Genomic DNA, 25792 nt, shown 5'->3' with positions numbered 1-25792 from the left:
TACTTAGAGTAAGTCAAATACTTTTGTTATTTTTCAAGATATATAAAAAATTAGAAAAGATTCAAAAAAGATTTTTAAATAAAAAAAATTCAGTTTTATAGAACTGTATAACTATATTAGATAACCGAAATTCAATTATTTGGATAGGATCTAATTTATTTCTTATTATTTCAAATATAACCAAATCAAACCTAAAAATATTGAAATCAAATTTTAAATACCCTAGTAATACCAACTTTTCTTGATATTAAATATCATGTATCTTAAATATCCTACATGAATCTGATATGTTAGATGAATACCCAAATCCTAGATAAGTTTCGGTGCGTCCCACACCTTGGAGTAGACCAGACAAGTAAAGCCTAAAGTGTTTTGGGATAGAATCATTTGGTTTGCACAGGGAGTTCCACGATATTCTTTCATTACCTAATTAGCAATATGGAACCAGTTATCTACAGATGATCGTATGCGTTCATGAGGGTAAACTCAATGTTGTATGCTCTGCGGTGAGCCAAACGAGACTCGTGATCATCTATACTGCGTCTGCCCTTACTCATTCACAGTTTGGCTAAAAGTGGGAGGAGGACTGCTCGCAGGTCAAGCTTCTCCTGACACGTTTAACTACTTCCACCATGGGGCCGAAACCTGATGGATCATATACTCTTGCGTATGGTGTTCCCAACTACGGTTTTCTACCTTTGGAGAGAGAGAAATATCAGGAGACATGAAGGATCTTGGATCCCACATGAGTAGACTTCCAGACTCATTACCAAAGCAGTGAAAATTAGAATATGCTTCTTGGGATACAGATTTCCACACAAGTTAGCAGGTCTCTTGCGCAAATGGTTCGAAGTTACTTAATTCTTTGTTCTCTAAAAGGGGGGGGAGGGGTTGTAGTTAATACGTTCCTACCTTAGAGTTCACTAGTAAACAATTCATATTTGTAAATATGCTTTTTGTTGATCAATAAATTTCAAACTTGAAAAAAAATCCTAGATAAGTTAGAAAAGAAAATTTCTAATCTACATTTTTTTTATTTCATAACTAATATACATAGTAATCAACACTGTGTAGATAAAATTTTGGATATACAAATGAATTTTCCACTAAAATCTTATAAGATTTTGACTGCATTCTATAATACGGGATTATTTTTGTTTATAAAATTGTATTTAATAAAAATTATAGTTGCATGCATAATTTATGTATTTTAAGTTTGTGTACATTATTTATTTTCATTAGTTTTTTAAAATTAAAATTTTAAGAAAAATTATAATCACTATTATTTATTGTATTATTTTTCTAATTTTATTACATGTGAATAAGTTTAGATTCCAGTCTTAAAACATTTATGAGAATATTTAGAAAATAAATTTATGAGAACGTTTTTAAATTTTATGACATGTGAATTTGCTTAGATTCCAGTCTTAATTTTTTTTAAAATATACATCATAATTTGAAATATTAATATAATTATATTTCAGATTTGAGAAAAGTAATTTTTAATACAATATTATTATAATTATTTTATTAACTAATTAATACGGTAATGCAACATCATTATCTAAAAATAATATTTTACTTTTCAAAAAGTATTCATCTAATATGTATTGTATTGATATCAAATATTTTTTTTAATATAATAACATATCTCATAAATATATTATAATATTTAATAATCAAATTTAAAATTTGTTTTAAAAACTATAGATTAATTAAAATAGAATAATTTCCTTATTAGTGTTTTCATATTTATTTTAGTTTATTTTAACAGATTAAAATTGAAATGAAGTAATACATTTTTAAACATGTCTCGAACTAATTAAATATTGTTTATAAAATAATATAAGTGATTTAGGGTGTCTATTAAAACTATCTCGTATTTAATTAGTATATTGCATACTTAATAAAATAATCTTAAAAATTTATAAAGCTACGACATCAAATTTTACACATTTTACTATTTTATAAAATAATGTACATAGGGGAATTTTAATGTTTACCAAATTGTTGGTACCATTATTCATATTTACCTTCACTAAAGAAATATTTTTAAAAATATCTTCTTCATTAAAAGCCAAAAGACTCTTATATCCTGTTCTATATACATAATAAATAATTATTTAAATAAATTAAAAATTAATTCTATATATATATATATATATTTTCAAAAGACTCTTATATCTTATAAGTGTAATTTCTCTCTTTTTAAAAATGAAGGTAAAAGTGGTTAAACTAAACATAAAAGGGTATACGAATGTGGTATGTTTGGCAATTTTTCTCTAAATATTAGTTAATTTTAAAATTATACTTCATTAAGTAAATATATATATTTTCTAATTTTAAATATCAAAATTCCATAATTATTTTATAAATTATAATTAACTAAAAATAATTTAATATGAAACCATATTTTAAAATATGGTAATTTTTTGTTATTTGTGTGTATATATATTTTAATGTACTTTTATGATTTAAAAATTAAATAATGTATAAATACTTTAACTTTGTTTATTACTTAATTCAATATTTAGTAATGATATAAATTTATATAAAGAATATATCAATTTTATGTTGTGTATATAATTTGAAATGAAATTAAGATTAATGTATAATAATATTTAATAATAAGTACAAAATTCTTTAATTATTTAGATATTTATGTCTTAATATTCTTTCAATAATTGTATATTTATATTTGTAAAAGATATAGTAAGATTTGTCTATATTGCAATCTTAGAAAAATATTGTATATCACATTTTAGTTAATTGGTTTTAGAAATATTTAAATATTTCTGTGAATTAGTTGAATAGATAATTTTTTTTTTTGTAAAAAAAACTTCATATTAAAATGCATAAGTAATACAAATATGAGATTTTACTCATAAGTTTAGAAAAGTTTTCAACAAAAAATGGTGAATACACAACCCCCCGTATCTACGTATGAATCCTAAAACACAAGAAATTAAGAAACTGAAAGATACGAACTGTTGAATGTGGTTCTCTCGGCCACTTCGGCCTTGTTTACCCCGTGCACCAATCTTTGTCCATTCCATATCTTGAAACTTTAGACCAGTATTAACGCTGAACCTTATTGGGGTTTTAGGGTTAATAAGTGATTTAAATTAAATGAAAAGAAAATAAAATCCAAGTTATCGATCCTTAATTAGCGTGTTCGGTTACCGATTTTAATGGGGGTTTTATAGACACGTGTCAGCAGGATAGGCAAAGTTTTTTTTTTCTTCAATTTTCCTTTCTTTCTTTCTTCTCCTCTCACTTCGTGTTCTCCGTCACGAAGAGAGACGAAACCGACGAGTGATTCAAACCCATCACCGATCCTCCACACCGATCCTCCACCACCGATACTCCGTCTGGCTTCGTTATCATCTTCTCGTCTTCTCCGTGACAGAGGGCGGATCGAAACCCACCACGAAGAACGACGATTCTCTTGCTCCTCACGGCGTCTCCTCCGTCTTCTCCGTGACAGAGGGAGGATCGAAACCCACCACCGATCCAAACCCACCACGAAGGACAACGTTTCTCTCGCTCCATCACAAGAAGGTTCCAATCCCACCATAGACGACGTCTCTCTCTCTCTCTCTCTCTCTCTCTCTCTCTCTCTCTCTCTCTCTCTCTCTCTCTGTACTGAAGGCGCATCCTCCGACGATGGAAAGCCACCACGGACGACGTCTGCTTCGATCCTCACGGCGTCTCCTCCGACGAGTGTCTCGGTCCTCACTGAGATCACTTCCCAAGTAATTAACTTTCTCATTTCATTCATATTTATTAGTGTTTTAAAGATTATTTAGCTAGCGTAAGGATCAAGACTTGTCTCTGTATTTTAGCTTAGGCTCTGTATTTAGCGTAGTGTGTTGAAGTTGGATCATGTCCTAAGTTCATTGCGTTGCTCGTTTTGACAGGGTTGAGGCGATGTGAACAGGTTTACACATCCAGTTCTTGCGAGAAGCAAACACAATTTCAGATTGTCTTTGAGGTTAGTGTTCAAAACTTGAAATCATTTTCTTGCCATTTTCTTAATTGCTAGGGCCGGTTAGTAGTTAGTTTAATCAATGGTTGTGATGAATGCTGGTTAGTGAATGCTTGTTGTGATGAATGTTTCTGATAGTAGTTAGCTTAATGAATGCTATTATTTTTAATGCTTGTGATAGTTGTTAGTTTTATGAATGCTTGTTAGAGTTAGGTAATAAATAAGTTAGATATGTGTCTACTCAGCTTTACTCTTCTCAAAGAGTAAAGACAGTGAAAAGAACCGTAACAACATCTTCTTCTCTTTTCATCTATAACAACATCTTCTTCTCTTTTCTTCTATAAAAACAGGAAAACATCTTCTCTTCCTTTTCTTCATCCAACAACCTTCTCTATACTTCTTCTTTCTCACTTGTTTGACATAGTAATATGGATTCTAGTAATCCATATAGTCACACGTCCAAGTTTGTGGACCTTTTGAACTGTCAACAAGATTGTAACCTTCCCAAACCCTTTCCTTATGAAAGCGGTTCACAACTCCCTGTGTTTAGTACTCAACCAACTGAAACTGCAAGCTTCTGTGGAGACTCACGTTCAGTGCGCAAAGAAAGAAGAAAATGGCCTCCCTCTGATGATCTAGTGCTCATTAGCGCCTGGTTAAACACCAGCAAGGATGCTGTAGTCAGCAATGAGCAAAAAGCAAGTACTTTCTGGGCCGCATTGCCGATTACTTTGAAGCTAGTCCGAAGGTGGCAGGAGGTGATAAGCCAGAACCTCTTCAGTGTAAGCAAAGGTGGCAGAATCTGAATGATCTTGTTTGCAAGTTCTGTGGATCATATGCGGTCGCAACAAGACAGAAAACTAGTGGTCAGAGCGAGAGTGATGTTGTGAAACTGGCACACGAAATATTTTTCAATGATCACAAGACTAAATTTAATCTCCACCATGCTTGGGAGGAGCTCCGCTATGACCAGAAATGGTCTGAGCATGCTACTAGTAAGCTTGGTGGAAACGGTCAGAAGAGAAAGTACGAGGATGGAGCAGAAACAGCAAGCTCTCAAGCAACCATCAATCTAGACGAGCAACCTACCAAACGGCCAGCTGGTGTTAAGGCTTCGAAAGCAGCTTCTACAAAGAAACCAATCGTAGATAATGAGGCTTCATTAAAGTGTCAGACCAAGTGCTCTATTAAAGAGAAAGACTTGGCCCTGCAAGAGAGAGTTTCGAAAATGGCTCTGCTTAACAGCCTCATTTCAAAAACAGACCCACTTTCTGAAATAGAACAAGCCGTAAAGACTAAGCTTCTTACAGAGATGCTGGATAACTAGGTGTATGTGTTTAAATCGAGTTCTGTCCCTGTTATTGTGTAATGTATGTGTCATCTTCTGTTCCTGTTATGATAAAATGTTTTCGAGTTTATGTGTATGTGTTTAAATCGAGTTCTGTTCCTATTCTTGAGTGAAATGTTTTATTTATATGTGATAAGTGAAACTTGAGTGAAATGTTTTATTTATATGTGATAAGTGAAAGTTGAGTGAAATGTGTTATGTATATGTATCTTATTGCCTTTCTTCCCGTGTGCAGACAGAAAGAAGTCAGGAGACAACGGAGCCAAAATGCAAGCTGTATGTGAGTTGAAGTCAAGAGACACGAGTTGAAGTCAAGACAAAATGCAAGCTGTATGTTTGTACGTCCGTGTCATGCATTTTGTATGTTTCTGTCACGAGTTTTGTAAGTTGAAGTGAGGAGTTTTGTATGTAAGTGTCACGAGTGTCTGGTTGTGTCACTCTTCTCTCTTGCTCTATATAAAACATTGTAATGCATTTCATTGTTTTCACTCTACTCTCATCATCTAAAGTCACTCTTCTCTCTTCCTCACGAGTGTAGGTTGTGTCATAATAAATTGTTTTCACTCTACTCTCTCTTGCAAAACAGAAGTTACAAAGTCTTCTCTTCCACCACAAAGTTTTCTTGTCTTCCCCTTGATAACAAAGCCATTCTCTTTCATTGATCACAAAAAAAACAAAGTTTCTTCTCTTCTCTTTCAAGTTACAAAGTCTTCTCTTCCACCACAAAATAAAATTCTATGGCTTCATCTTCTCATAACACTTTTGAGGGAGTAGATGATTTTGATCAATATTTTGATCAATATTTTGATCAAACGTTCAAGGATTTGTGCATAAATCATGATGATCAAGAAGATACAAGGAAGAAAAGAAAAAAACGAGTCCACATTGAAAGAAATCGTGAAGAAGGCAATGTGCGTTTATGGAATGATTATTTCAGCGAAACTCCAACATATCCTCAAAATCTATTCCGACGGCAATTTAGAATGAACAAACCATTGTTCATGCGTATTGTTGATCGACTCTCCAATGAAGTTGAATTCTTTCGACAAAAGAAAGATGCTCTCGGAAGGTCTAGTCTCTCTCCACTTCAAAAGTGTACAGCAGCCATTTGTGTCTTGGCATATGGTAGTGCGGTTGATGCTGTTGACGAATACCTCCGACTTGGTGAAACTACTACTCGGTCATGTGTGGAACATTTTGTGGAAGGAATAATTTATTTATTCGGCGATGAGTACCTAAGAAGACCAACACCCGCTGATTTTCAACGTCTACTTCAAGTTGGTGAGTTCCGTGGATTTCCCGGGATGATAGGAAGCATCGATTGTATGCATTGGGAGTGGAAGAATTGTCCCACCGCTTGGAAAGGGCAATATACACGGGGTTCAGGAAAACCCACAATTGTTTTAGAGGCGGTTGCTTCGTATGATTTATGGATATGGCATGCGTTTTTTGGACCTCCAGGTACCTTAAATGATATCAATGTTTTTGAACGCTCACCTGTTTTTGATGATATAATAAAAAGTCAAGCTCCGCAAGTCACTTTCTCTGTCAATGGAAGAGAGTATCATTTGGCTTACTATCTCACCGACGGTATTTATCCGAAATGGGCAACTTTTATCCAATCTATTTCAATGCCACAACTCCCGAAAGCGGTTTTATTTGCTCAACATCAAGAAGCTGTCAGAAAAGATGTCGAGCGTGCTTTTGGAGTCTTGCAAGCTCGATTTGCCATTGTTAAAAACCCCATGCTTTTTTGGGATAAAGCCAAAATTGGGAAGATTATGAGAGCATGTATCATACTCCATAATATGATAGTAGAAGACGAACGAGATGGATATACTATATTTAATGTTTCAGAGTTCCAACAAGGAGAAGAGACCGGAAGTTCACATGTCGATCTCGATTATTCTACGGATATGCCTACAAATATCGCCAATATGTTGGGTGTTCGAACAAGAATACGTTATAGACAAATGCATCAACAACTCAAAGCTGATTTGGTTGAACATTTATGGAGTAAATTTGGACGTGACGAAGACAACAACTGAGTTCGGAATGTTTATTTCAAATTATTCTCGTTTATTTTAGTAATCCTTGTTTTTTAAAAAAAAATTTAAAAGGTATGTTTAAAATGTTATATTTTATTATGTTTTATTTAATAAATAAATTTTATCTTTAAAAAAAAAATTATTAAGAACCCCTATTTAAGAAACTACCATTGGAGCACACATTTTTCATAGTTTCTTATCTAAAGTTTTTAAGTACAAAAAGGTACAATCAATTAATTAAAAAAGCATTAAGAAACTCATTTGGGGTAATAGGGTTAAAGTTGCTCTTAGGATTGATTTTACTGGCCTTCTTGTTTTAGTTAAGTTATAACTAGTACTTTCTCCAACTATTTCTAAATCAGTGTCTTTGCCATAAACAAGCGGAATTTCCTCATTCCGTGTGGAATTTTTGATGGTTGTGACTAACAAGAGCGTAAAGATCAATTGGTTGCTCATTTTTAAAGGGGCAAAAATCTTCCAAAATGATATTTTGTGTTGGAATTTCTTCCATATTCTGTGACAAAGAGAATGCAACATTTGGTGCTAATAACATAGATAAAGTGTAATCAATCTTTGAGCAAGGGATAAAATGTTCCTCATGCGAATGTGTGAACAGACTAGCAATTGCATCATCGCAAAATGTAGTGACAGAAGACTTTTTAGGAGTCTCACATTCTAGGTGGACAAAGGGTGAATGCAAATTTGGTTCCAAATGGTCCACATGTGTACTGGAAGTGTTTTGCAACAATTGAACTATGTTTACCATTGGGATCTCTTCATTAGTAACATCAGTTTGTTTTTGTAACAGGAGCAGATCTATGTGTATTAGGAGGTAGTAAACACATCTTCTCCTTATGGCCAAGTGCTCTGTATCTTTCACAAACCCTACGAATTCAAAAATACTACACATCTACCAAATAGATATTTCCTTACTTGTCATCAAACGAAATAAGCTTCGGGAACGGTTTATCTAATGGTTTATCTAACTTAACCTCAACTAAAATATTAGCTTCTCCCATATTTTTTGGATGTATTCGAAGCTTATGCATAATCAATGGCTCTCTCAAACTGATGTCTACTCTAGAGAAGCATGAATCCGAGATATTTTAAGATTTACCCACACCGGAAATGTAGACATCTCAAGTATGTTGTAAGAGCTTACAGGACTTCAAGGGGCAGTAAGGAGGAGATGATCATTCATATACCACACATTCTGTTGAATAACCCATTTGTAAATAAAAACAACAACTTTCCTAATTTCTTACAGTCTATCTTACATACGCATCCCCATAACCTATTCAACACAATATGAATAAGACCCCATGTAACTTGGAACATCTATGGAATTGTCCTACAATGTATTCTTTCTTATTCTCAGGTCCTAGACGCAGAACTTTAGAGGTGATTGTCACTTGAATAATTTCATCCAGTCAATATGGGTGTTTTGTGGCACGGAGAAGATTTCTCAAGGACTGGTCATGCGAGCAGCCCATAGAAACCAAAGACTACCATCATCCTTGAGTGCCAGAGCGGGGATTTTTGCCATCAGCAATTGAAATGTTACTTGCATATGATACGTCAACTACCATGACCATTTACAATAGCTACACCAATTAAAGGCCAGTAGGAGGCTATTTGGATTTTTACTGCCTCTGAGACACCGAGACTTGGATTAGCAGGTCTGGGAGTGGTAGGTGGATATGTGAAGCAGAGGAAAGAAGCCATTAATTTTTTTTTGAATAATTAAGTTGTTAACAATATATTAAGATGCGTAGTTAATATAATGATGGTACAAATTTATTAATATTACACGGTGGATTAAAGTTCGATTCAAATTGTGATTATGTTTCAATGGTACATATTCTTTTGTAATATTAGTATAATAAATGTGATTTAAATATTAAAATGTCTTCTAAAAAATATTTCAATATTTTGAGTGGATTTTCAAATAATAAATTATATGCCAAAAGTGAAATAAACTCAAGGACACCACCCATTTGGTTACATTAAAAGCTAATTATCAATGCTATTTTTTGTATATTAGTGTTAACTCTTTTGTAACTAAGATATGTAATATAATTTTGACCAAAAAAATATGTAATATAATCAGGTTTAAATCAATATGAATGTAAACAGTGATATGACTCAAATTACCCCAATGAGTGACTTTACTCTCTTAGATAAGAGGTTTAGTCATAGTACTTAGAGATCGAATTCACAAGGAGCTAAGACACACAATAGATCCTAACAAGTTTATGATTAAGCTAGGCACAAAATTAAACAACAAAAAGCAGATGTGAACAATGCAGTTGTTCGGTTGATTGATTGATTTGAGGTTGTAAACAATTATGAGAAATAGCTAGATTTAGGGTATCAGGTAATTGAAATTATAGTGATATAGATCCTAAGGTTTCAATCCTAAAACACGAATTCTAATTGCAATATATTCCACTTTCTGCGTGCGAACAAATCCTATTGAACTAAGTCTATATCTCAGCAGTCTTTTGCTGATATAGTTCGAATGTCGATCGTGTGACTAGTGCCGCTCGATGTTTACCTAGTCAAGCGTTGCCGAGCTGTTCAATTGGTTCACTAGTTTATAGCAATCCTAGCTCAGGGGAATTAATTCAGGTAATAGACCATGCTTCCGCTTGCACCTAATTATCGTAAGTTCAGGGTTCTAGTTAGCTACTATAGAACACAAGCATTAATAGTAATTCCTATGAAGGAAATCTTATCACCTTAGCGTATCTATATTTTGGGCTAATCTCTCATAACCTTACTTCTAACCCTAGATCTAACAAAAGTAACTACTCAGACATGATCAAGTAAGACATGACAATAATCTGAATAAACTGCATAAATAGAATAGAGTAGAAAAACTGGAATTCCAATACAAATATTAAAGGAGTATTGGATCTTCTCTCCAAACTACTAAAAACCCTAGATATTTTTTGTTGTGTAAAGTAGAAAGTATGAAAGCGTATGTTGCCCAAAACAATGGCAGAGCACATAAATATTAGGTTAAAATCGGCCACGGGTAATCTTGTAAATAATCTGGAACTTGGGCCATAAGTCGGCTGGGAACCAAGTCGGGTTTTGCGCGCTTCGCTGTCGATCGACGATAAGAGTTGTCCGTCGATCGACGGTTGACTCTGAATGTCGACTCTAGACTGGTTCGATGGGCAGCTACGAGTTTCTTCTAGCTTTTGCTCTAAAATGTCCCAAAATCACCATATATCTCCAAAACACTCCTGAACCTATAAATACTTTAAAAAGACTCCAAAACATAATAAATAGTTCATAAAACACTATATACAATGGCTAAAATAAGTAAAATCCATGGTATATCAACTCCCCTAGACTTATTCTTTTGTTTGTCCTCAAAGAAAAACAAGAGCAGTCCTGATGAAAGAGTTTTGAAAACAGCAGGGACTCACATAATTTAAAATCGCTACTCTCTTTGTGCAGATATTAAAGGGGAAAGTGAATCATTACTAACTTTGGATGATTCAATGTACTACACTCTAGCTTAGTCACATTACCATATATCACACAACTCCAATGATAGCACCTGGCATACCTCTCTGCTGACCTCATTTCTGCATAAATTAAATGTGTAGGCTACATCTTGGGAGTATCGATCAAGGGACACGTGGAATCAACTCAAGTAACTATCTGGAACTACAGGTGACTCCTTTTCTGGTTTTCCCTCTCTCTTTTATATCTTCTCTGAATCTGATTTTTTTTATAGTATATATATTATATTATTGGGAAATGTTGTAAGCGAATAGTGGGGTCATCGATAATGTATCTACCCTTCGCTTTCAAACAATGTGTGATCATTCTACTAGAGTAGAATAATGGGGACGTAGGAAACATTCCTACCCCTCTAAACCGCAAGAAATTATTTCAATCTTTTGTAAATATTGATGCCGAAGAGAGGTGGAAGGAGAACCAGGGACAATAAGTCTAATACCTTCCAGACTTGCAAGAGGACTCTGATTCAATGTATACCAAGCCTCAAAACAAGCAAGTATAGTAGATTAAGGTTGAAAGTTAGCTTTGGTTTCTTCAGACATTCTTAGTAATTGTGGATGTGAGTAACACGTGATACACTGCAGTGTTTCCATCTAATACATCATGCAGTCAATAAATCTAGATGGTGCTAGAGAGTGATTAGAGTAGTAATTAAGTTGTAATAAGATCATAATCTCTTTCTTGACTCGATAAAATATAGTGAAACATAAATAAACTAATATCAGTAAACCTCCCCCCAGACTTAAAAAACACTGTCCTCAGTATTTATTCAGTCAAAGTTTGGTGAAAACATAAATCAAAAGTACTAATGTAACAAGGAAAACAATATACATGTCGGCTGATGTCAGTGTCGATCGACACACTGAAGTGGTGATCGATCGGTGGCGGTGGTGAAATGTCGATCGATGTCGAATGTGTCTCATCGGTCGATGCCTAGAGCAATCGTCTCTTCAGATCTTTTTTATATATTTTCAATGGGTTGCCTCCCACTAAGCGCTTTGTTATAGTCATTTAGCTTGATTTTTTTGATGTGGTTTGACTAGTAAGGAGGTAGGTGACTACTTGTTGGGAAATAAGTGTCAACATCATCTTTGGACATCTTGAACCAGGTACCAACAAAGCTTTTGATTGCTTCTTCGCTCTTGGTTATGTGGTCTTGCTGCCTCTGAATAATCTATTCAGTGTAATCCAATTTCTGTTGCAGCTCCTCCATTGTCGTGCTTATCCAAGCAATGCTGTTGTGGAGAGGGTAGAATAGTTTGTCCATTGTTTGTTGCATCTTGTCATACATCTTATCTTGGTTAGACATTGCTTTCTTCATGATCTCCATGACTTCATCTCTAATGTATCTATCATCATCTGGTGTAGGTATGGTGTAGACTTCACGCATCTGAAAAACGTCCCTCATACTGTGGTAGACTCAAATACTTCCCTCCTGATTTATCAACCATCTCCGATATTGCTTCCATATCATCTATAGAAACATTGATGATCCTTCCATCCAATGCTTGTGTGTTGCCATCTTCATCTCTATATACTCCATAGTCATCTGGATGTATGATATGGATCTTCCTTTTTGATGGGGTAGCAGTATGAACCGTGAAGCTTGGTTGGTAGTAGTCATTCTCCCAACTATTGATAGATCCTTCTGGGAAGTCGTCTATCTCATTCGCATGGTCATTGTCGATCGGTGCTTTCAAAGCTTTGTTTATCGTTCCTTCAAACCTACCATCGAGTGACAGTTCAGGTTAGGTGTCGTTCGGTGCTCCATTGTCTGATTTAATTTCAGCTCTAGGATCAGAGTAACATACCGCAATGAATCCTGGATTATCTCCAATCTCCATGTAGGACGTCTGTGGCTTGTCAACTCTCACTGGATCATAGTAGATATTAGGGTCTATGAGTGTTAGGCACAACTCGTTGATCTGCATGTTTCAAACTGCTCCTACAGTAGCCATGAAGTCTCTACCAAGTAGCAGAGAAGAATTCCAGTTGAGCTTGATATCCAGGACATGGAAGTCTACTGGAACTAGGGCATTACAAATCTGCACCTCAAGGTTTCTGATGATTCCTCCTGAGTTCCCTGAGAACAGTCTACAAAAGTGAACGAATCCTTTGAAGGCTCTATCTCCGGACCTAGATGGCTGCCATCACCTTAGGTAGAATGCTGACTGAAGAACATGTGTCGCAAAGCGCACTAGGGTAGTCAATGCCTCCTATCAAGCATGGTACTACAAACTTTCCAAGATCACTCTTCTTCTTCAATGTAATCCTATGTCTCATCTTCTCTTTGACCTGATGGAACATCCTCTCAGTGTCCTTCTCAGTCTCATTGGTTTCTCTGAAGAACATCCACAATCTATGGGTAAAGTAAGCCTCATCGAATGGATTATCCAAGGGTATCCTGAAAACCCCTTTAGTGAAGTCATCCATCTTCTTTTCAGTAGCTCCTCTCTTCAGATGCTTGGGAACCTTTTCCTTCCTCTTTCTCAAGGTTTGTCCCTCAGTAGCCCGTTCAACCACCATAGGCTCTGGTGCATTTTCAGATTGCTCAATGTTGTTGTCTATTGATGTTTTTGAAGGTTTAGATGGATTTCTGAGTGCATTTAGTCTGGCTACATCGATGCTAAGTAACCGCACTCGGTAAGTGAAAGGTGGGTGTCGATCGACGCTGGAGGACTCTTGTTGATCATTGCCTAACGTCTGGTGTCGATCAGTGGCAGATTGTTGTTGCCGATCGATGTCTTCTGTGGTGACACGGTAGGGTTGGGGTGGATGAGGGTGTCGAGCTGCGAACTCCTTGTGAGTCATGATTCTCATTGTCTCGCACGATGCAACGGATTCCATAGAAGGTGTCGATCGATGCTTGACAGGATGTGTTGGTTGGTGCTCTGATGACTCCATCAGTCGCTGCTCGTCTCTTGGTGTCGATCGACACCAGTGTGAACTTTCAAAACTCATGGAGTTCTCAACTTCAAAGTCGCCCTCTTGAAGCTTTTCTTGCTTAACCACTTGCCAGAAATCATCATCTATGATGGCACCCACATGGTGTTTTAGTGCTTCTTCTCCTTTACCCTTAACTAAAGCTTCTTGCCTCTTAACAGCTTCTCATGTCTGAACCACCTACATCTCTAACTTTTTCACATGTGTGCTCAAAGTTTCAGACTTTGTGTTCAGGTTGGTGTAGACAGCATATATCTTCCCATTGAAATCCACTGTCAGCTGCTACTTGCCCTGAAGAACTTGATCAAGTTTTTCTTCAATCCTGCTCTCTTGGGTTTCTGGTGGTGGTTTCTAGTAAGAAGAGTTTCCGTAGGGTTTGTTACTGTTGTTGTAGTTGTTGATGTAGGGTTTGTGGTACTGTGAACTCTGGTTGTAGTTTCTCTTCTGTCCATTGCCATAGGAGTTTATGTATCCACTATGATTCCCAGACCTCTGATTCTGAAAACCAGTACCACTGATGAAGTTCACATCTTCCTCGTCGTTTCTATCACTATCGACGTCTACAGCTTTTATATCTTCTACAAAACTAACATGCTTTTTGACAAGCTTATGAACGCTATCTAGCTTGGCATTGACATCGTCCAACTCCTCATTCCCAAGAGTAGTGGCTGAAATCTTCCTCTCAAAATCAATGTTTTTCGTGCTGTTGTTGGATGTCAGGTTCTCAATGAGTCTCACAGCCTCTTCTGGATTTCTAGTGTTGAAGTTTCCTTCACTAGCAGTATCCAGAGCCATCTGATATGCCAGCGAGATGCCTCTGAAGAAAGTGTTGAGTAGCTGCACTTCATTGAATCCATGGTGTGGATAATCTTTCTGATAGGACTTGAATATCATCCAAGAGCTTATAAATGACTCCATAGGCCCTTGTGTGAATGTAGCAATCGTGCTTCTGAGCTCTTCAGCACGTCCCTAATCAAAGAAATTACGCAGGAATGTGTTCTTGACTTCAATCCAGGATGTAAGTGATTATGGGGGTAACTTCTTAACCCAGTGCGAAACGTCTCCAGCTAGTGAGTACTTGAAGAGCTTGCAGATGAGATAGTCCTCAGGGATTCCATTGGCTTTAATGGCAGAAACCAAATCTTCGAACCGCTCCAGATGGTCTATAGGATGCTTATGTGGGAGACCACAATAAGGTGTTTGTTCCACATGTGTAAAGTATTGAGGCTTCTGCTCGAAATCGTTCATCTGAACAGCTAGAGGACGAATAGCAGATTTGTTAGCGTAGTATTGATCTGGACGGTTGTAGTCAACCAATGTTCTGGGTCGAGCAGCCTGCGCATCATCACCTACAACCCGAGCATCGGCTGTAGTGGCATCAGCATCATGATCAGGAATTACAACCCTTTTATCATCTAACCTCTAACCTGCTGCATTACGCAAATGACTCTCCTGGTCATGCAGGTCTCCATTCTCATCTCACACTAAAACTAGAGTCACGACCATGTCACGCAGACAGATGTCGATCGATGTTCTGGTAGAAGTGTCGATCAGCGGTAGCTCACAACTATCGGTCGACGGATTTGTGTTGTTGTCGATCGATGCGGCTCGTCTCTCTTTGCGGATCGTGTGTTCCAAAAGTGTAGGAACTGAGAATAGTAGTGATTTTTCTTTGTTGCTTTTGGTATTGCTGAACATGCACCTAAAAGAAATCAAGAAAAAAATTTATGAGAATTTTCAGTAACAATCAAAATCTATACTAATTCTAACTAATAAAATCTAATGGCAATCGAAGCTCCTCGTAAACGGCGCCAAATTTGATATCATTCAAATTATCCTAAAGAATAACTTTACTCTCTCAAATAACAGTCGTAGTACTTAGGGATCAAATCCACAAAGAGATAAAAGTTTATGATTAAGCTAGGTTTTTTGTATCATTTTATATATATTGTTTGTTGTGTTTTTATTATTTTGTATATATTTATATAATTTGCTTACAATCTAATTAATAAAGTTAAGTTGTTAAAAAGGAATAATCATTAACAGTGCTTGAGATAAAAAAATTCTGAAGTCTGAACATTTAAAAGAATCGTTGTAAACATATCGATGCAGTTTTACATATATATTAATTATACTTGGATTAGTTCGTTTTTTGACCAAAAAAGGATTAGTTTGTTTATCCCATATATATTAATTTAGAATTATTTAGAAAATTATAACTTTAAATTTGTACTAATTAAAAAGAGATACTGCTTAGTTGTCATTTAATTATGATGACAATTTAGCTTATGTGTGGCAGTTTACAAATCAATTGAAAAAAAAATGTTGGCCCAAAATACAATTACTTGAAAACTATTATTAACCCAAAATATAAAAAACATGTATTATTTTCTTAAGTAAAAGTTACAGAATTACCTAATATGATTAACATATATATGATAATTAATGATTATGACAAATAAAGATTTGATAATAATTTTTGCATACTTCCTCATTTTTATTTAATTTTATATTGCTAAAAGAAATTAAACAATCACATTAATCATATAATAAAAAATCAGATTTTTTCTTATATGTTATATTTTAAAATTTTTAAAACGGTTTTAAATTACAAAAATGTTAAATATCCCTTTGAAAATTTGTGATCAATGGCTTAATTGTTTTTGTTATAACAAGATACAAATGATCATAAAATCATATTAATATGAATTTTTATTTAATAAATATTCATATTAAATAATATATATATATATATATATATTTTAATATCGTTTAAATTAAACTATGTACCATTTCAAAATACATAAATATGTTAATTTTGAAATTTGCCTTGAAAGAATATTGAGACTTTAATATTTTAATTTTGAAATTTGCCTAAAACCGATATGAACCATCATCATTTTATTAAACTGGTCTAGAACAATTTTTAGTGATTAACTAAATGGGCAACATACATAGTAAAATGTGTTTTAGCTTAAAAATGGTTGCATACCCAAAATCAGTATGAACCATCATCATTTTCGTTTAAAATTTTGTCATAATAAAAATATAGGGTTGTGCAAAAAATCTGAATCCATAAAAACCGAACCAAGGCTGATCCAAAGAATAGTACTAAACTTTAATCAAAATTGGTTAGATATCCGAATGAGTTCAAAATTTTGGTATCTAGAGAACCGGAACCGAACCCGATCCAAACCATAATATTTTTAGGTATCCGAATACATCTGAACAAGATTTATATACTTAAATATATTAATTATTTTTAAATTTAATATCTAAAAGAATATTCACAATATATAAAACATTTTTAAGTTGTTCAAAATACTTGGAAATATATACAAATAGTGATAAGTGAATGTTTAAAATAACTAAACGATACTTATAATACCTAAAATACTTACAATATCTATTGATTTCCTATCCAAATATTTAAGATAAACCAATTTTTATGTTAAGTTTAAGTATTTTGAATACATTATTCAAATTTATATGTTATATTTAATTTTTATTTTTAGATTTTGAAAAATTTAAAGTATATATGAACTTTAGTTTTTGAAAAAAATTAAATAGGTTATTCGAATTTAAACCCGAACCAAACCCCCAAAAATACAAACCGAACTAAACCTTCAAAGATCTGAATTGAACAAAATGGTACTGGAATATCCACCTCTAATCAAATGTAAAAACGGTTATTGATAATAAAATGTATATTGTTTATAATATTTTAGCATAATATATATTTTTTTAAAATTACTATGCACGAGTTATCGTCTTGTTTACTTGATATAAAGGAATTCGACTCGTCGATAAAAAAAAAGAAGGAATTTGATTATTTTAAATCTGTAAGTCAACGCAGTAAATGCAAAATTTCTTGGCTTTTATTCATTTTGTCCAGTTTAGTTAGGAACCCCTCTCGCTCCCACCCTCCCGACGCACTTAAATTTACATAACTCAGTTTGTGTCTACTCTCTCTCTCTCTCTCTCTCACTCTCTCTCACTCTCTCTCTCTCCACCATTAGAAACGCCGTCATTCAACTCTCTCTCATTCAAAAATGATGGCAGTGGGCAGATCCGGAGGCACCGTCCTATTGCTCTGCTTCTCATTCTTCGCCTTGGTCACTGCCGAGAGTCCTTACCGATTCTTCGACTGGAATGTAACATACGGTGACATTTATCCTCTCGGTGTTCGTCAACAGGTCTTCTACATCATTAGCTCTTCTGTTAAAACGAGCAGAGTACAATATTACTTTATTTTTTAAAAGAGTATTTTCCTACTATTTCTTGTGTAAAACAACGTTATGGCTCCGTGGATCGTTTTATTGGTTGGTTGACGAAAAGTAACTTTTTTTTGTTACCCTGAAGGTTAGATCTAGTGAACTGAATCAGTCAAGAATACTAATTTTTTTTTTTAATTTTATGAAAATAGGGAATATTGATTAATGGACAATTTCCGGGACCCGACATTCACAGTGTGACAAACGACAATCTCATCATTAACGTACACAACAGCTTAGACGAGCCTTTCTTAATATCCTGGTAACGACCACACTTCATTTTTTCCGAATTACAACCTTATACTCTTCACATCCAGAAAAGGAAAAAGAAAGTTGTAGGTTATACATGTACTATATTGAACAACAGATTATACATGGAATTTACGATACAGTAATAATCCGTGAGAGCAGTTTTGCTCCACGTTTTCTTCATTTTTTTTGAGTAGCCACTTCATCTTTTTGTCATCTAAAAATTCGAGTTTTTCAACAACGTAAATAAACTGGTAGTCGCGATTTGTTAGACTTTACCCCCTCTCACTCTGTTTCGATAAGTAGTTTTAGTTAAAGTACTAACATTAAAAAAATTGTTACTTTTGAAAAAAATTACAAAGTTGCATTGATTCAATGTGAAAACTACTTATATTTTAACACAAATACAAACTACTATTTTACAGTACATCATAATTTTGTTATCAGGAAAAATCATACTATGAATGTGATTCGATAGAATTAGGATAAAGAAAAAATGGAAATAAGAGAAAAAATAAAAATTAACAGAAAAAGGAAAAAAAACGTTAGTGTAAATGTTATTATTCTAGTAAATTACTGAATAAAATTAAGTAAGTGTTTTTCTCATTAGATAGTAAATAAACTAAAAATAAAACATTAGTTTCACTTAATTAGTATGTTTTTAGTGGAATTTGAAGTAAATTAAAAATTAGAGTAAAAATAACTCTAAAAATGTTATCCAATCACATTCTATTCTATGACTACATTTATCACATTTTTTGACAAGACAAAAACAAAACAAAATTCCCTCTCATTAATGGCAGTTATCTTTGATTAATACCCGTAATAGATTTTTCGTTATCTTACAGATTGATGCCATTATGGATGGACCGTTTCCATTTAAACCCATGTCTACATTTATCGCACTCGCATGCTTTCCTATCGTAATAGCACGCTTTTCCACATATATTTATTCTAAAAATTCTATGAAAAGCACAATTTCAAAGTCAGCCTTTATTTTTTTCGCCAATTTCGAAAATTTCATGGATATCTAAAAGTAAAAATAATATATATATAGCATATATATTTGAAGAATATATATCAAAATATTTAAATTTAACATAAATATTAGTTTGGTTGAAATATAGTAACAGAATAATATTATCTTCCACATTTTGCCACCTGTCTCCCTAATTCATTAGCTGTTTAACACCCGAACATGCCCTTTCGGTGAAACTTGTCGGCTGCTTTAGAATGTCGTTGAAGTTACGTTGTCTTTAAGAAGGGCCCTACCCATTTCCACTAATTAGCCTATCTTCGTGACATCATTTTTTTTTTCTTTTTGAAGTTATATCGGTAAAGATTAAACGAATTATAGTGTTGGTAATTATGTACAAACTTTACTAAGATCAAAGCATTCCTTTTTCTTTTATTTACGACCGAAGAACTCTACGATAGAGATGAGTTATCTCTAATGTATTCTTTTATTTAAAAAAAAATATTTTTAAAAGATTATTTTTAGTTTACAATTAACACTCTTTAACTTTTAAATGTAGATAATTAACCTATTCATTATATCTTTTGGAAATCTTTCATAAAAATAAAATATTATTTAATTTAAACATTTTATTACAAAAAATATTAAACAAAAATAATGAAACAAATACTTTTCTTATAAATAATCAATTAATACATTATAAAATGAGAAATGAGATTTTTTTATCTTTAATATTTTTGAATCGACTTAAAAACTCTTAGAATCGGTTTTTGAAGCAACCAGCAATAAAATCAACAAGTTCCATATCCATCCATTTCGTTTGAACAATATTCTAACGATCTTTGTAGATCCAGAAGTAATTTACCAGAATATTAAGTTGTTTTATTATGTTTTATTAATTAATATTTAAGTTCAACTTAAATATGTTATCAATATGTGAAATTTATGTAGACTTTTTAATAATTAAACTATAATTAATTATTTTAGTTTTAAATATAAAATTTAAATATTATTTGTTTTAAAAAATTGACTTTCAAATAAAATAATAATAATATTTATTTATTTTATATATAACTGTAATAATTAAGATTATTATGTAAACAAAAAAATAATTGGGTTTTATATGTAGAAATAATATATTTCTAAATAACCATGTATTTTTAGTTATAATCACAAAAAAAAATTAAAGATCTATTGCGTAAATAAAAAATATGTCTCTATTATGGAGGAATGCTATTTTTTCCCCTAAATATAGAGGAAAAATAGCAATTTTCTATTTTAGGGGAAGAAATAGAGATGAGATAGAGTAAATATAAGGGTAAGTTGGAGATGCTCTAAGCCAAAATCATTTATAGAATTTAAATTGAAAACCATATGTTATGTAAAATTGTAATGTTATATAAAATATTGTATCTACAAATAAATTAACATGATAGTATTAGTAGATACAATATTTACTACATATATTGTAGATGTTGTTTTGCAAAGAAAAAAAAAATTAAAACGACATTCTAAAATTTTGGTTATTTGCTACATATGCTCTTATGTGTATTCGTTGCTATTTAACTGTTAAAAATGGATAAAACAGGAATGGAGTACAAAATAGGAGAAACTCTTATGTTGATGGAATGTATGGAACGACTTGTCCAATTCCACCAAGGACCAACTACACATATATTTTGCAAGTGAAAGACCAAATTGGAAGCTTCTACTACTTCCCATCCCTTGCATTTCATAAGGCAGCTGGTGGGTTCGGAGGCATCAGAATCCTTAGTCGTCCTGGAATTCCAGTTCCATTTGCTGACCCCGCAGGAGATTACACTGTCCTCATCGGAGATTGGTACAAAACTAATCACACGGTGAGTTTTGGTAAAAAACAAAAAAAACAAAATTCTTTCGCCAACAATAATATGAACCTGATCTGATTTTATAAAATTTGAATGTGTTTTACTTGTTTAACATGAACTTGACATAATAGTAATTACTAACTTTAACATTAGTTATTTAAAAAAAAAATGTGTTCTGAACAAAAAAGTCAAATATGGTGATAATAAAATTAACTTAAAGTACTTATAAAATTCATTTTTGTAAAATATAAACTTTAAAATAAAAAATATATATATAAAACCTATATAAAATTAAAAATAATAATAAGTGACTTCAAATAGCTCCAAAACATTTTTTTTATTTCCAAACTAGTTCACAATATAATCAAAGCTACTAATTTATCCTTTATAAGAAAGATAAATGATAATTACATCATTTCCTATAAATATTTAAATAAACTTTCTATTTTATGAAAGCATTCCTAAATTCAAATCAATTTTCTTTTTACAAATTATGGAAAATTTCATATATATATTGAAGAAAGTTTTTCTAATTTCTTAACTAAAGAAAAATCATTTTCTAAAATATTTTGGAAATTCTAAACGTATTTTGTTAAAAGCAAAAATTTCAAGAAAACAATTATTTTCAAAATTTTAAAACTTAATTATTTTCTATATTTAATAAATAAGTAATTAAAATTATAAATCAAAATATAATTATTTTTTACCCATTAATGAACAAAAGCTAAAATAGGTTATTTAGAAGATTTTCCCTAATAAAAATAGTAATAATACTTCCTCTGTACCATTTTAAGTGGTGTTTGAGGTTTTTACACAAAGATTAAAAAAATACAAATTTCTATGCAATTTATCTTGGTTACATAAAATTGCATTAAATAAAATCAGTCTAACCAATAAGAAAAATATGGAGTATTTTGTAATTGGTCGAAAATTTCAATTGACATTAAATTTTATCTAGAAATGTGAGAACATCACTTATTATGAAACAAAATAAAAATGCTTAAACACCACTTAAAATGGTACAGAGGGAGTAATTTATACACAAATTATCATAAATAACTAAATCCGAATTTAATTTGTACTAGGAGTTATTCGCACATGCGGACAAAATCGTGTTATAAATATTTATTATTAAAAATTACAGAATTTGTTTTTTTTTTTAAATTTACTTAGTGTTTATGCATCTTTTTATTTTTAACTTTTTACATTAATCATTCTAACTTTTAACGTGAAAGCATGATTGCGAAATAATTTTTCGCAAAAATTATTATATATATATAGATACAAGCATTTAATAGCATGAATTTACACATTTTCTCAACTTTTATTTTATAGGTTATATAATTATCACATGCGTATCCATTTCATAATCTATAATGATATATTTTGATGACCTAATCTATTATAACATATGTTATATTTTAAATGATCAAGTGCTTATACAAATAATAAAATTCTCTTAATATTTTGTATACTGCTCAGGATTTAAAGGCGCGTCTTGACAGAGGAAGGAAGTTACCATCGCCTGATGGTATTCTTATCAATGGCCGAAGCAACGGTGCTACATTAAACGTTGAGCAAGGTGTGTGGCATTTGATCTCGATTTCCTAAATTTCACTCGTTCAACACGTTTATTAATAATGTTTCAAAATCACGTTTATGCAATGTAGGAAAAACATACAGGTTGAGGATATCAAACGTTGGATTACAAAATTCTCTTAACTTCAGAATCCAAAACCACAGGATGAAGCTTGTGGAAGTCGAAGGGACACACACAATGCAAACCATGTTTTCGTCACTTGACGTTCATGTTGGCCAGTCTTACTCTATTCTCATTACTGCTGACCAATCTCCTCGTGACTACTACGTGGTTGCTTCCTCTCGGTTCACCGATAAGATCATAACAACCACCGGCATTCTCCGATACAGTGGTTCGTCAACTTCAGCTTCTGGTCCAATGCCCGGTGGTCCCACCATTCAAATTGATTGGTCCTTAAACCAAGCACGTGCCATCAGGTACTCTTCTTGGCTCTTGCATAGGCAACTAAGTGTTTTAAGCTCCCTCCATATATTGAATTGTAAAGATCTAATGGTTTTGTTTTTTTCGTAGAACCAACTTGACAGCCAGTGGACCAAGACCAAACCCACAAGGATCATATCATTATGGCCTAATACCGCTCATTAGGACTATTGTGTTTGGTAGCTCAGCGGGGCAGATAAATGGGAAGCAGAGATACGGTATCAATAGTGTGTCATTTGTGCCTGCGGATACACCTCTAAAACTTGCCGACTTCTTCAAGATAAGCGGGGTTTATAAGATCAATAGCATCTCGGACAAATCCACAGGGGGAGGTTTATACCTTGACACCTCTGTTTTGCAAGTCGATTATCGAACGTTTATCGAGATTGTATTCGAGAACAAAGAGAATATCGTTCAAAGTTATCATCTCAATGGTTACTCCTTCTGGGTTGTTGGGTACATTTATCTTCACACCTTTTTATTTGGTAGTTTCTTTTTCTTTTGACATTGTCTAAATGTGTTCTGATCCGATAACATACAGGATGGATGGTGGACAGTGGAACACAGGGAGCAGAAATGGGTACAATTTACGTGATGCAGTTTCCCGTTCAACTGTCCAAGTGAGGCAGTTTCCCATTCTTCTTGCCTCTTCTTCCTCAATCTAACACATTATTTTCTTTTCTTGTTAATCTAATTAAGAACATGACATATATATTTGGGATTCAGGTGTATCCAAAATCATGGACAGCCATTTACATTGCTTTGGACAACGTGGGAATGTGGAACCTAAGGTCCGAGTTTTGGGCAAGGCAGTATTTGGGACAACAGCTCTACTTGCGCGTCTTTACAACATCGACGTCCTTGAGAGATGAGTACCCTATCCCAAAGAACTCGCGTCTGTGTGGCCGGGCAAAAGGACGACATACTAGGCCCTTGTAAGAAAGAAGTACGACCTTACGTGAAAATCGTATCGATACAGGTTTAAGTTATGTGTTATTCTTGCTAAGACTTGCAATATTATAATGAGAGAGGATGTAGTAATAATATAGTTTGAAATGATCTCAGCTCGAGGTCTCAATTTTTTTTTCTGCTTAAACAAGGTCTCAATTGTTTGTGCTTCCAAATTCTCATTTTTATGATGATGTATTTGTTATTGATGTTCTTATTATATATCTGGATATTTCTCTTGGGTTATGTCATTTTCCTCGAGTCGGATCACAACATGCATCTCTCATTCGTATGATCGTATATTCTTTCTTGAGTAACTTCAGCAGAAAATTCAACACCCGTTATTTATAAAATACCTATTTAAGTAAATAATGCCAAATGTGGGTTGAGAGCAACGTAAACGAAGACAGTGAAGATATGAAGAAAAATGAGGATCGCATTCTAAAATTGCCTTCCATTCTAAAATTGCCTTCCATTCTAAAATTGCCTTCCAGACTAGTAGTCTTATTTGGACCCTTTAATAATTTTTTTACTTAAATCACATTTTAAAATGGATAAACTAAAAAAAACATTTAACCCTACATCTATCTAACTAATTACTTACACACAACAATATAAATTAGATCTAGACCCCCATACAATTAGAAACATGAACAGATCCACTTAAATTCTAAGTCCCTAAATACTCTTTTACTAGGTGATGACCCGCGCCATGTGCAGAGAGTGAGTAGACTAAAAAAAATTATAAATTTTAATCAATAGATATTGAATAGGTAAAAACAATAGTGAGATATTATACATAGTTTAGATTTAGGAGTTCAATCCGGTAAAACCGAACAGAATAGAAAAAATATTTTGAATTTGGTAATACCAAATATACCAAATGGATGTTATTTTAAAAAAAAAACGTGCTATATGGATATGGTTTGTCATATAAACTGATTATACTGATCAAAGCGAATAAAATGAAAATATGTTGTATAATTATATGTAAATTCTATAATATAATTAGTAACATATACATAATTTATTTATTGATATGATCTTCATACTTAAAATTTTTATTTTACTAATTTAATATTTTACTTTAAGTCAAAAGATATATTTCATCTTTATCAAATTAAAAAAAAAACTTAATTTTATTTTTTACGCTGACATATATGTACACTAATATTTTGTTAATTATATTATGGATTGCTAATTTTTCTATTTTATAGAAAATATTATTGTTACCAACTTAATATGTTTACTAATTATTTTAAATTGTAAAAGAAAAATAGTCTATTTAAAAACGAAAGTATCTTCGTGTTTTATTAAAGCCAATATCTAATTATATAAAGTAAAATTTACAAAATTATTAAGATAAATATTTTTTTTTTGAAACAAAATGTTATTAAAGACAAAATGTTATAAAAGATTATATTTATGGTATTTTGGTATAAAGCCAAATAAATCGGAAACTGGTTGTATATAAACCGAACCAAACCAAAATAGATATGATCTTAATATGGTAGCTATTTTTTATAAACTGAAATACCGATAAACCGGAAAAAACGAAGAAACCGAACCGACATCCAAATTGAACACCCCTATAATAGATTACCAGAAGTA

At 32.8% G+C, this 25792-nt stretch overlaps 2 protein-coding genes across 2 annotated transcripts; both read left to right on the top strand.

The window, feature by feature from the left end:
- The first annotated feature begins 4416 nt into the window (after window positions 1-4416).
- On the top strand, window positions 4417-5315 carry LOC111201687 (glutathione S-transferase T2-like). Its single transcript, XM_048766737.1, has 2 exons — window positions 4417-4770; window positions 4812-5315. The coding sequence occupies exons 1-2, from the start codon at window positions 4417-4419 to the stop codon at window positions 5313-5315; spliced, it is 858 nt and encodes a 285-aa protein (XP_048622694.1).
- Window positions 5316-17764: 12449 nt separating this feature from the next.
- Window positions 17765-24427, top strand: LOC106372080 (L-ascorbate oxidase homolog). The gene is made up of 8 exons (XM_013812208.3): window positions 17765-18063; window positions 18294-18403; window positions 20955-21225; window positions 22696-22795; window positions 22884-23229; window positions 23324-23689; window positions 23775-23853; window positions 23960-24427. The coding sequence occupies exons 1-8, from the start codon at window positions 17920-17922 to the stop codon at window positions 24170-24172; spliced, it is 1629 nt and encodes a 542-aa protein (XP_013667662.2). The 5' UTR covers window positions 17765-17919; the 3' UTR covers window positions 24173-24427.
- Window positions 24428-25792: the final 1365 nt, after the last annotated feature.

This window comes from Brassica napus, chromosome C8 (genome assembly GCF_020379485.1).
Source record: "Brassica napus cultivar Da-Ae chromosome C8, Da-Ae, whole genome shotgun sequence".
NCBI lineage: Eukaryota > Viridiplantae > Streptophyta > Magnoliopsida > Brassicales > Brassicaceae > Brassica > Brassica napus.
This window is presented reverse-complemented; position numbering and strand designations above follow the sequence as displayed.